The sequence below is a fragment of the Antennarius striatus genome, chromosome 10 (assembly GCF_040054535.1).
Source record: "Antennarius striatus isolate MH-2024 chromosome 10, ASM4005453v1, whole genome shotgun sequence".
Classification (NCBI taxonomy): domain Eukaryota; kingdom Metazoa; phylum Chordata; class Actinopteri; order Lophiiformes; family Antennariidae; genus Antennarius; species Antennarius striatus.
The window spans coordinates 5,354,509-5,368,591 of NC_090785.1; the positions used below are offsets into that span (position 1 = coordinate 5,354,509).

Consider the following 14,083-nt stretch of genomic DNA (forward strand, 5'->3'; position numbering starts at 1 on the left):
CAGTCTATGTAGGGTTCGTTACTTCTCCCTGTGTCTGTTTGGGTTCTCTCCGGGTTCTTCCACCTCCTAACATATGCAGCTTAGGTGAATTGATCACACCTAATTGTCTGTAGATGTCAATCTGAACCTGAGTGGTAAATAGAGTAGCTCTGCGATTAGTTGGCGTCTCATCTGGGGTGTACACTGCTTTTGGCCCATAGCCGGTTGGGATACGCTCCCATGATCAGCAAGGCAGATAAGAGGCTGTTATGCAGATAGATGGATAGAATATCAGTTGATATATATTACAGATAGGTAAGCTGAAGATGTTCAAGGCTACAGGAAAAAAAGATTTACAACATCAACAACACTGAATGTAGGATAATTAGTTAATTCAAATATATACAGTACATACAGAGTGTGGATGAAGCAAATATTTGGGGCATGAATTTATGAATGCACATACTCCTCGCTTTCCAGTACACACTCTTTTACACACACACACACACACACACACACACACACACACACACACACACACACACACACACACACACACACACACACACACACACACACACACACACACACACAGGAAACTACTGAATTATAGATGCAGAAACAGGAAATTCCTCTCCATAGCCTCTGTCACTCAGGCTCTGACCTTGCACTAAATCAATTAGCAGTGCCGCAGGCAATCAGTGGACCTCCTTTAATGTGGTCTTAATTCATGAGGGCCTCTTGGACCTCTCTCAACAGTCCTTACCTGATGGGTGGCCACTTCTCCCGTTCTCACAAAGAGGACAGTCATTTCATGCTGTGCAAATCAAAGAGCAGTAGGGGTGACATCGTTGTGTTTCCTCTGCTGTGAAGCATCCTCTCTTGTCCATAAAAGGTCCTCTCCTGTGTAATCAGGAGGGTCCTGTTCCACTCAGTGGCCACTGTGCACATCCGTCACTGTGCTTTTTAATTTGTGCTCTCTGCCGTTCTGTTTTTTATGGTGCGGCTTCAAGGCAAGGCTTGTTGTAAAGATAAATGACCACATGATTTTCCTGGCAGAAATTAACAAGATGGATGATGTTGATCATTCTTAGAACCTAAATAGAATTAAAAATAAAACTCCACACATTTATTATATAGTACTTAGACACTTCATTGATTACTTGATTGGTGTCGATAGCATCTTCAGCTAATCACTTTTGTTATTTTTCTTAAAAATGTCAATGTTTGTCATTTCCAGCAGTTCAGTTGTGACTGCTTTTCTTTTCCTATGGAGGCCAAAAGCATTCCATAATAAATCATATCAGATTAATATGATATAGGAATGATCAGATCGTGCAACATAACTCAGAAATAATAATAAAATAATTCTGAAAATGTTTAAAAGTGAGCTCCTTATTCACAACAGTTTTCAGTAGCTCATTTTCATTCTAACAATTCTCAAAATACCCTCCTCAAATGGGATGGGTGTCTTCTTTTGCAAGTTGCTAAGAATAGCATGGATAACACTTTGAATTAATACCTCACCCATTATTATTTTCAGCATCAAGCTTCTCACCATGTAGGCAAACCGTTTTCTTGCAAACAAAGGAGACATTATTGTGGAGATAACTCATGAGAATCTTCTACCAGCACATGGCTTCAAGAGGGTGTAGGGCAGGGGGGCTCAATACGTCGATCACCATCGACTGTTCAATCCCGAAGATATTTCTGGTAGATCTCAACAGCATGAGTAGATAGATCGCATGACATTAAAAAGTAGACCATGGTTTACCATGACATTCATGGCAGCCAATAAGATTATATCTGTTTCTTAAATTTAGGTCACCACGCAAATTTAAGAAACAGTAGCATGTGCATTGTCTGCACATGCTACTATAAGCTGGCTAACAATTGGTAGATCAAATGACATTAAAATAGATGTGAGTTTATCATTCATCCTGACTTTCCACCAAGAAAATTAGCTGAGAAAGAGAGAGGTAAAGGAACTAAAAAGCTGGTTGTTCAAACAACAGTGATTTTTCTGTTTCTCACTGTAGTTAGACATATCTATGGATGTGAGTGACACAACCCAGGTGTGCCTTTTTTTACATGGCGTTTACTAATATCCCTTCAAAGGAGGTGCTACTAACAACACTGTCCATGAAAGAACAGACGAGAGGAGAAGACATATTTCTGTCGTTCAAAAACTTTATTGAATTTGTACACCCAGCTGAAGAGTTGGGTGTACAAATTGGTGTCCATCACCACAGATGGAGCACCTGCAATGGTTGACCGCATGAATAGATTTATTGCCAATTTGCAGGCAGGACGATGCTTACTCCATCTCACGTCATCTATTTGCAGGGGAATTCTTGCAAATATTTCGAGAGCTCTATCTGGAGATTAGGGTGATTTTCCACGTAGCTGGACATGCAGAATACAAGCAGCTCAATGACAGTCAGTGCTGTTAGTTAAGTCAAGTCCAAGCACTGTTCCACCATGACTGACGATCATTTGGAAATGTGCTTGAGTCTTGCTCTCAACAGCTACTGTCCAGACTATCCCTGACTGATTCCATTCAGTGTGAATCATAAGAGTAAACTCAGAACGTGACAAGAGTTATACAGTTAATTGTGTTATGTTGTGCAATATGGGCTCATGCTTGTATGTGATGTACATCAACATACATTGTACTGTCATGGTGTTGCCTGGATCAGTTTTGTATTCTTGCTTTTGTTTTCTCTTTTTCCTCTGGTCCCTGTGTCTTGGTGTGACTACCTCTACTTCTCCTGCTCTACTTAGATTTCTACTGCTGCTGGCACAACTGCTCTCTATCATTTCTTCAGGTTATCAAGCCACGCTAGCTCTCCGAGTGTTTACCAGATCAATTGTTGACCACGGTGTAATCCTGTGCTAGCGGCTTGCACATTCTGCCTGACCAGCGACCACCAGCATCAACAGCTTTGCCTCTGGTTTCCATCCATTGGACCATCCTCACCCTGCAGCTTCCTTCTGACCAGCCTGCACTGTTTTTCCTCAATAAAGCCCCTGTTTTTCTTCTACCTTCTGTGTACTGGGTTCAATTGTTGCATCACCCATTGTAATATGTACATACTGTAAAATCTCAATATATTTATGAATAAATAGATTAATTAGAATTTTTGTAGTTGGTAGGTCTTTTTGATTTAGTAATTTTATTATAGCTCACAAGCTGAAAAAGTGTGAGCACCCCTGGTGTAGGGTGTCAAGATATAATATTGCCAATAGATGGCATTAACCTGGCAAACACAAATACAATCAATAATAATCTCTTACAGTAATCTGTAATTTATGAATAAAAAATATGTTTCTTTCATAAAGTTTTTTCTTTCCGTTGCCTTTACTTGTGTATGATGAGACGTGAGCAATGCCAAAAGCTTGCAGTGTAGCTGGGTTACTGTAATGGAAGGCCATACAGTTAAAATTCTCTGTTCAAGTGTTTTTGTTTTGTTCTGTCAACCCCAGTGTAAAAGAAAATTCAATCACAGGCATTTATTGTGACACAGGTTATAGTCTTCCTGCTGGGCGCTTCAATGCCAGCATAAAGTACATCACTAAAGGAAGAATTAAGTCTTCTGGTATGATGGAGACTGGAATGAAGGATAAATGGATGAGGAGATACTTAAGCCTAAAATAGCATGTCCGTTCTAGTGCTATAAAGAACAAGCGCAGAGATACTTGAACTTTTTGTAAGTTTCATTTTGCAATTGATAAATTCCATATTATTATTATGTTTATGGGTGTGGTGATGATGATTTTTATTACTACTACTACTATTATATATTTTGGTGTCTCTCTATCAGTGTGTGATTCATTTAGTTTTACATATTGTGAGCTCATCTGCTGGTTTTCCATGCACTGCTCCAAACTTTGTCCTGGGTTGTTTTCATTTGGGGAACCTGACACTTGCTGGAGCCTCCAGCCATTCAGTGTTCATCAGCAATATCAATGCAGCATCTGTGTCTTTTTCCCCATGAGACCCAGTGGGATTTATTCCTTCTCCAGTCAAGTGGATCCTGAATCTTCCCATTCACTCTTACTCCCCAGAGGACACAGGGATACATTTCCCATGGAGATGAATAACTCTGCATGCTATTCATACGGTGTGTGGCAGGATAGTTGTACCATGAATGCCTTAATACATATGGTTCAAATTATCTTACATTATCATGAAGTGTAGATGAAACTTGGGATAGGATGTCCTTATACCTCCTCCTATGTTTCCACTTGTATTACTTGAACAGAAGTGTGTAGTGGCTTTCTGCATTTAACTGGGACTGAAACTAATATCTCTTGGATTTCCTGATGATTTGTGGTGGGCAAATCATCAGGGAATCCCACACCGTGAGGGAATTAACATGATGTTCCATAAAATTGAACAGACTGCAACATGAGACTTAATATTGGAAATTGTGCAATTCTAATCAATCAATCAATATAACACAAACAAGGTAAGGATTTTTTGTAAATACATTTACAGTGTGACACCTTGTGGTAAAATCTTTTTTCTCATGGAATTCTGTTGCTGCATTGCGTTTATCTGTCATTCTCATTAGCAAATATCCTGACAAGGTAATGCCACCACCCTTTCAATTCTCAACAGCATAATGATACCCATTATCCCACAAAGCTAATGGCTGTTATGCAGTACAATTATCTTTGTAAGCTTGGATTTTTCCTCCATTTTATTAGCTTGTCTCTCAAGTATCTCTGATGCTCAGTGAATTAAAGCAAAGAAATGCAAAGAAAGTCGATTTTTAAAAAAGTTTCATTATCAATTAAGACGACGTGTTTAGAAATAGCCTTGGTTAAGACAAAAGGACTTCATCCCTCCTTTTGCAAGAAAGTTTTAAAAATGTAAGTGAATAGATATTTATTAAGCAGCAAGTACTAGTCCAAAACAAAATGCCCCACACTTTATCTTTTTCTTTCTTTCTTTCTTACCTGATAAATAACCACTACATTTCCATGCAGAAAGCTCCTTGAATATTTCCAGTTGTGGGTCTCTTATTCAACTAGAAAGCCCTACTGATATAATTAACATTTTTTATGCTATTCTGCAATAAAATGTAAGGTTACCAGTGTAAGGCAGTTTGAAAAACATTGATCATATGAATTAAAACAATGTAAATTGCCTCTATATGCAGTAAATAAATGTAGTAAATAAAACTTTAATCCTAAAGGCTTAAAAAACTGTTTAATTTTTTATAAAATTGTGACCTAAAACACCTATACAGATGATGAAGATGAAGTATTTGTTGCATGCTGGGGAGTCACTTGTGATGTAATGTATGAAAAGCTTTCAATAAAAATGTATATCAATCTCTTTTACGATAGTAATATTTTGCAGGTCTAACAGATATTTTTAACTAAACTTTTTCCAGCGGAACTTTGATTTGTAGTGAGATCATGAAATAATTCTTTACTTGTAAGAGAATTCAATGTGGTGGCAGATCCATGTATACCAATAGCCCTACGGACGTACTGAAACTAGTTGAAATACGACATTTGTGTGGCTGTACCACCAAACAGCTCCAGTTTAGATGCTTACTTGAATTATACAACTCAATGTGAACATCACAATCATTATTTGGAAAGCATACCACGTATTTCACTGGATAGTTTGACAAGTCACTCACTGGTATTCAAGGATTTGTGGTAAAAGTTAAACCCTGGTTAATGTTTCTTTCTGGATGACCTTATGTTCCATATGTTGGTTCCACAGCTACATTATAGAACAGGGTGGGGCCTGCTCAAAATTATCCTGTTTTCTGTCTGATTGGAACTTGACATTTTATTCTCCATGTAAAACAATATCGAGATGCTTTGGCGTAGGCATTCTTTTCCTTTCTGCAGCATCCGCTGTGTATGAATCTCTCATATATCTTAATCACTGACAAAAAAAATTAAATGTTACCTCTTTGTGGAAATACAAAGCATTCTATATTGCAGTGATTCCCAGGTTAATTATGAATGGGGGCCTGTAAATGGAATCACTATTTATCAAGGTTGGGGGCTGACATCTGGGCACATATTAATTACAACTGGTGTAGATTATGAGAGAGTTTTTGCACTGACACCTTTGCTATGAAGAAAGGTTTGAGGTTTAGTTTGTTGTTCCTATTTTTATTTCAATAGTTCACTTCCCACTGCTGTATTTTTCTTTTTACACTTCTTGTTTTAATTTCTCTTCCCACCTTATTTGGCTTTTTCTTCCACCTGTCCCGAGTTTGTCCCTCATTACTTGTAATTCAGTGTTCCTCCTCTTTCTTCCACTTTGGCTTCTTGTGAGTTTTCCATCCTATGTGATTGTCTGTTCTGCCCTAAATACATTCACCTGTGTTTTGTTATCTCTCCCTCCATTTGTTTATATGCAGTTTGTGAGTTCCTGCTTTCTTTTGCCAGTTCACTGTTGATCTTCATGCCGTAACTCCTTTGCCTCCTTGTTCCCCCATCTTCTCAGTAAAGCTTCACTGGAAATTGCGTTTCTATATACACACACGTATTTACCGTATAGAAAATATTCTCTGAACAAATACCACCTGTCTTATGTGCTCACACAGCCAGGAATTAGGCCGTTTATTTTAAAGCGTAATTAACGGAAACGGAAATTAAGGCTAAGTGCACAGTTTCACCAAAACCTAGAGTTTGCGCAGAATGCACATCAGGGAGGAAATCCCCAATCTGGAGTTATTGATTTTGAGGAATCCCTCTGCCTTCAACGTCATCTTATTTGAGGATAAATGAAAGTGATGAGGCGGCACGGTGGCGCAGTAGTTAGCGCTGCCGCCTCACAACACGGCGGACTCGGGTTCGAGTCCCGTTCTGTGCAGAGTTTGCATGCTCTCCTCGTGTCTGCGTGGGTTCTCTCCGGGTTCTCCGGCTTCCTCCCACCTCCAAAAGCATGCGCTTCAGGTTGATTGGCCGTTCCAAATTGCCCGTAGGAATGAGTGTGTGTGTGTATGGTTGTCTGTCTTTGTGTGTGGCTCCGCGGTGCACTGGCATGTCCGGAGTGTCCCCCGCCTCACGCCCTATGCCGCCGAGATAGGCTCTGGCTCCCCGTGACCCAGTGCAAGGGTATAGCGGTGGTGATCTGAAGATGACTGACTGAAAGTCATGATGGCTTCAAACAGTTTCAGATGGAATACATTATAGAAAAGATAGAAAATATGTGTGAGAAACAAATGTGGGCATTTTTACACTTGCATGTGTTGTATTGCGAATGGTCCATGAGAGAAAAAAAGTGATAGATTTTAAACATTAGACTCCCAGGAATAACATTTCTGTTGAGCTGTTTTCTTTACAACCAGCATGGAAAACAGCAGTGGTTACCCTTTTGACCTTTGCCCTCACTGGATTTTGACTTCTAATTTGGCTGATTGTCTTTTTCCCAACGGACACACATTCTCTATTAGCATGGTCAACATCAATGAAACTGTGTTCAGTTCAGTTCAAACGCGGTTCATTATAAAGACGTGTCTAAAAGAAATTCTCTCCGTATTTCATTGTTTCATTTATTATACTTAAGGATTGCAAACGTGGATAATCACCCAAAAGTTTGAGCTGTCAGTTTTCAAAACATTCAGCTTTACCAAACACCACAATCACCACAATCCACTCACGCTCCTTTACTTTCAAGCAACCTGAAATTTCAGTTGCTTAAAGTTTATGTTGTTTCATCTTATATAGTTAAACATTTTGTTTGAGCAATGCAGATTGCCAAGATATTAGTTATTTCACTGAAACTGAGGTTGGACATAAGCATGAGGCTGATCTGTCAAGGTCAACAAATCGGTGCTAATTATCTAAAACATAGTTACATAATGAACCTTCAGGTTTCTTTGAGAACCACTTGAGTCATGTTAGAAGAAAAGCAGCCCACACAGTGCACTGGGGAGGTTTTGCAGTGCACTGCTGCAAAAGAATGGAGTCTTGACCAGCATTAAAATGCTTCCCAAAAGGTCCCATGATTTCTTCTGGTGAGGCGCTGTATTGGCCGATCAAATAACTACGCAGAACACTAAACAAAGACAGTTTTTCTTCACCCAGGTGACCAGAGTACATGATTGAACGTATTCTTTCCTGAACTTAGTTACATGAAAATCAAGTCAACCAAAGTGTTATTCAATTGTAACTACATGTTACAGACTGTAAAAGAAAGGCTTTGCATTTTTACTCAAGCACTAAAAAAATGCAAAAAAAATTGATAAGTGCAAAAAACATATGACAATGTGTCTGTAGCTTAAAAAAATAGTATAGCGTGGATTCATAATACACCCATGTGGTTTTCAGAGGCTCTATATTCCCAATTATTTTATAAATTAAATTAGAACATGTATATTTATCGTCTTTTGAATCATCATTTTGTTTTGTATTTTGAGGAAGGAATGATCAAGACTGAAGCAAGCGAACCTCTAAAGGTTATATGTAATATTTGAGCAGAATGCTTCTCTTCAAAAGCGGCATAGCTTCCTACACACACATCTGTTCAGTTCTCCTACCTTCAAACAATGGGTCTGTCGAATGGGATAAACACCCATAGATATGCACAAGAAAGAGCAGTTGTAAATTTAATATACATTTTTAAATTCATAGGTGTGTAAAAGCCTGCACACACTTTTGCACACCGCTCAGGCATATTTCACTGAGAGCACTCACGCAAATCTCACGAGATAAATTATGGATCTTAAAAGACAAGAGGCTGTTGATCCAGGTGCCATCTGATTATTTTTGGCCACCAGGAGTGTCAGGAAATTAGTGATAGATGTTCTTGGATAACCTTTTCACCCCACTAAACCTAACTCAGAGACAGATGCCCCCTCCCCTGTGAGAGCCAGTGTAACCTGATCTTTTCTGAGTGTGCAAACTTTTAATTAATTACGTGGGTGATAATGACTGAACCCTGAGTTGTCACGATATGGAAGGTGTTTCAAGACGAGTGAGTAGACACATATGTTCTATATTCAGCTGAAAAAAGGAAGATTCAACCCACGGCTTTGTGACTGTGTTGGTGTTGCTGCATGTGGTGCAAATCTATTATTTCTACATTCAAAAACAATTGGTGTCTTCATTTCAATGCGTACTGCTTGATTAATTCAGCATCGTCCTCTCTTTCCTCTGTGTCTGTTTGTGCATACATTCGGCTGTGTGGTCCAAATTAGGTTTAAGACACAAGCAGGCATCCGCGGAACAGTAATATAACCTTCCACACAGTATGCATGAGACACGCCATCTGTTGTAGTGAGAGGTAACGGAGTCACCGTCTGTGCAATTGCCCGCCATGCAGTCTGGCATCATTTGAACACTGTTCTGTTTGGCATGGCGCTAGCTGTGAAACACCCTTCTCAGATTGCTGTGACTGCATGCACCCAAACGTCCCTGCATGTTTGACAAATAGTGACAAGGCAGATTTTCTCGCCTGACTTTCAAATAGACCTGCTGGCCCGGAGGAACCAAAACTTTATTAAACCTCATTAAACTATTTGAAAATATAAATAAGCTATAATTAAAATTCTGTCATGGAAAATAATTTTATTTTAGTTTGTTTGAAGTCTGTCCCATGCTGACCCCACCCCAGCTGTTAGGGGAGGTAAGAAAGAGTGAGTGTCCCAGGGGTTTCCATAGAACAACCACCACTTTGTTTGCAATCAAGTACGGACATGACGTCACCATCCTGGGAGCAGCGTGCTTCTTAGTCAACTTTAGGAATGTTTGGAGGTGTAGAATGAGATCCAGAAACATGAGATCTTTTAACACTCAATGCAGCAATAAAAAACACACAAAACAAGTGTTTTCACTAAAATCCCTGATTTGATCTCACCACCAGATGTGTGATTAGTTACAGTTTCAGTATTATTCAAACATGAACACACCACAGGAAAAGTTGGTTTATCCATAGGTCCATGTGGGCAAATTTCCTTCAAATAAGTTCACTGACGGTGAATTTGATTTATAATATTTGTTCATAGATACTTTGACTTTTTGCCTTTTGAATCCCCTTGGTTGATTTGACTGAAAATGTCACTGTTTTAAATGTGTGGTCTTTTTTTGGCAGGCATAATAGTGTGCAATAAAATTAATGTTGGCTTAAAAAAATCAGTTAATCAAATTAAAATGTGAGTTTAGAGTTTGTGTGCTGTGCCTTTTAGTTGACTGCCATGGTTTAACAAAAGGTGCTGTCACACATGTGAAACTGACTTAATGGATTTTTGCTTCCTGTTCAACTTTAGTGAATTTCGACCTGTACAGACACAACCACAGCTAACAGCAAAGACTGGTGTGTTTGACCCCACTTGGCTGTCACTGACTGGAGTTCTCTTCTTAAGCCAAGATGTAGGAGGTAGCAACTGTTGTAGTGCCTAACCAGCTGGTATCGTACTATGTCGCCCATTAAAACTACAAACTGCCCCACAGGAGAGATGCTGCTGGCAGGCAGTGAGTTGGTAGACAGGCACTGACAGCATCAACAAACAGCAACCACACAAAGGGACTGCAAAGTGTTTTACATCTTGTTTTGTCCACTTTCAGACAATCGCCTCAGAAGGCCCATTGGTAATGATATTACTTAGGGTTTCCCTATTACACCACTAATGTCCAGAAAAAGGTTACATGGCATTTGGTGTAATTCCCAGACTGGCTCCAAATCCAAACAAGAGTGAGATCTAATAAGGCAGAAACAGAGGAGCACGTGTGTGACTGCTCCAGCGGTGTGTTGGAGCTTTTAAACATCCCAGAACAGAACAAACATCCCCAAAACAAACAGAATATAGGTATGCATTAAATGGGACAATTTACTTTGAAGCAGAGGGAAATGAGGCCACTGCGCTTTGGTTTGTCATGCAGAAGATAGAAGTCTGCATTTGGCAGCGAGCGCTGCTTTTAAATGACTCCAACAGATATTTACAAAGCCCCTCTTCATCTCCCACTTTGGATGCTTTGACATAGAATGATTTTGGATACAATAACTAATCCCTCATTAATGTTGGGTCCACGCCACTCTGACTCACATAGAGAGGAAGTCAATGTAAAATTGCCTGAAGCAAAACCTGAGAGCTGTCCATCTCCATTCAGGCAGCTCCTACTCTACATATTGAAAGGTTGTGAGAGAATTAAGAGATCCTGGACATACTGGCATTAATACCCCTAGGTCAAAATAATAATGCTCAATGAAAAAGGGCTTTGGCCTGAGAGATTGATTCATGCCACAGTTTTAGTGGTGAAATCAGAGCAGACATGATTCAGATCATGCTTGGCTGGTGTTGGTTAATTTAAGCAGAAGAAGGAAAAGTTTCTGCACCGCAAATCCACTGGGAGGAAACCAAATACTTTCAATTGTTCCGAAGAAAATTAACATTTTCCTTCTAATTCTCTCTAAACTGTTGATGGGGCTTTTTCATTCTTGTGAAATATGTAATGTTGATTTGAATTACAAATGCAGTTGCACATTGCAAATATGTAATTTACCAAAAGATCCCCATGGCACTGAGAGACTCTTTAAAGATTCAGTGAGCGTAACTTCTTAGCCCAACTCTTCTGTGTTTAAGTTTTGTAACTCCCGAGAGAGTTGGAAATGTATTGTGCCAAATATTCTCATTGCAATCTCGTTAGGGATTTAAAATTACAATTGTTGAAGCGTAAAGGCATTTTATAGTTACAGTCTTTTCAATTTGAAGTCTCAGCAAAAAATATAATAAAAACTGAAAACAACTAGGGCTCTGAAGAGGCTTGAATTAATGTTCTCAGCACATCTAAGTCAGCCATGAATGACAGGGTAGCTAATTTTAGCTTGGTCTTGGAGGTCTTTGTTCTGTCTTTGGCATATAGTTGGGTCATCCTTTTGTTTTACTGGTGCTCACATGCACGCACACACACACACACACACACACACACACACACACACACACACACACACACACACACACACACACACACACACACACACACACACACACACACACACACACACACATGGACAGTAAAGCAAAGGACATGAATTCTCCTAATTCAACATGGAGACCTCTTGTTATCTGCTTCTTGTCAGCTTTGTTTGCATGAATCATCTGGAAACTCTGGTCGTTTATTGCTGTTTTAAAGACTCAGGAAATGGGGAAGGCAACAAAATCAACAAACACATCCCAACCAACTGATGTTCTCTTACGGGCGAAAACGGGCTTCTGAACCATAGAATGAACAGATGTGAAAGTTGAATTCTCAAAGAATCAATAACTGTTTGTTTCAAAACAGTGAGCAGCTCTGAAAATGGAGCAGTGCAGCTTGGGCAGTCAGTGGAGACTAAGAACTGGACCCAGCTCTCTGTGAGTGTTTTTCTTTGTATAGAATTAAAGTAAAACCTTGGACACATTTGAGATTTGTGTTGTTTCTACAATAAATATTTTAACGTGGCAAGCTCCAGGTGATACAAAAAAAATGACAAAAACCTCCTGAAAGGTCAGAGTGAAAAAAAATCAAAGAATATGTTTTGACTGAAACTCTATAATACTATTTGTAAAATAAAATAATAAGATCACAGAAATACCATTAGAATAATATAAGAACATCAGTTAATGCTGTTATGTTTGCATTATCAGGCTGGAGTGACTCAGTTCTGGTCTTTTGCTAGAATCAGAGCTTTCAGGGCTGTGTGAACACAAAAATGTGATTTTCTTTTTAAAAATCACATTTGAGTCAGTCTCATATCCTTGATAGGAGAGACATCTGATTCATGGTCAAATGACATGAATGAGAACAGTCATTTCAGAATTCATACGATTCGTTACTGTCATCACCAGCCAGCAACTGGCAGCAACGTTAAATGAAATGACTGGAGAGGAGGGATGGCAACAATGCAGATCATCAGCTGTTCACAATCTGTTTATGCAAACAAGAGTGTCTATACACACATGCCTGTTGTTTTCAGGGATGGTTGTGTTCAATATGGATCACTTGTAAATACTGTATATATGTACGCCATCAAAACATCCAATTCTGATATGAACAGAAACAACAAGGTTTATGATTTCAACACAGTTCCTTTAAGAATTTGTCTTTATATAATTCAAACCACTGAATTGAATTTACAGTGAATACTTAATATTATCTAGCAATATGTAAAGGTTTTAGAAGAAAATCACAATTTGGGATTTGTGATGCAATGAAAGTAATATCACAATACTTATTCTGTCTCTTGGTGTCTAAATGTTACCCAACCCGTGTGGTCTCCATGTGACAGTGACTCCTAAAGTGACTTCTAAAGTGATGGTGATAAAGGGGTATTGTTCCTGATGAGCAGGTGGCTTCTTGCATGGTGGTCCCCGTCACCAACAATGGGTTTATGTGCTTTGAGTGGAGTCCTAGTCCAATATTATTTTTTCCATTCATTAGAGGAGTAATAAAGAAATTATTAAATTATTATTATGTGGATATTTAGAAATTGTTTACATATTTAAATTAAGATGTGGTCAGTCAAAAGTTTAGCAGCGCATAGGCCGACGTTTAAACATCAGAATGAACCTCGTATCATACTTTATTAACGCTACGGAAGCCCAGGCTGTGTAAGCAAACTGCTTCATGTCCTGCGCTACACAAACAGCTCCCACCCTCTCCGACCACTCTTGGCAGTGGTTCTTCCCGGCAGCACTCAGCATCTCCCCAGCAAGGACTTGTGCGAGTTTAACCGGCAACGGAAGGCTGTCTCTCAGAATTCCGGACGTTCCGGCGCACAGGGCAACTTTCACTGACATTATTACGCATGGTTTTGCGCAACAGAGCGAGCATCTCAGCGTCTTGGAAGAAAGTGATGGGATACTAACAAAATAAGGACAGCATCAAGAAGCGAAACGGTTAAGGATTTTTCCAAGAGATTATAATCTCTCTGTGCCCAGAATGATCTCTCCATGCATAATAGGATAGCCACTTACTGCCGTGTAATTATACAGACATACTCATAGATCCAACGCGTTATCTGAAATTCTCACACAAATAGAGATGGATCTGTGGGGAGTTTATCTGTTTCATCTCATAACTTTGGGTGAGTAAGGACTTGTCTTTTTAAATGCGCATGCAAATGTCGGAACGGTCTCTCTCG

The 14,083-nt window shown here is 39.3% G+C and overlaps 1 protein-coding gene across 1 annotated transcript in view; it reads left to right on the forward strand.

The window, feature by feature from the left end:
• Nucleotides 1-13,803: 13,803 nt before the first annotated feature.
• gfra4b (GDNF family receptor alpha 4b) overlaps nucleotides 13,804-14,083 on the forward strand; it is a 35,415-nt gene continuing 35,135 nt past the window's right edge. Inside the window, exon 1 of the mRNA XM_068325996.1 lies at nucleotides 13,804-14,026. Within this exon, the coding sequence (XP_068182097.1) occupies nucleotides 13,984-14,026 (43 nt within the window). The 5' untranslated portion in view covers nucleotides 13,804-13,983. The remainder of the gene's footprint in view (nucleotides 14,027-14,083) is intronic.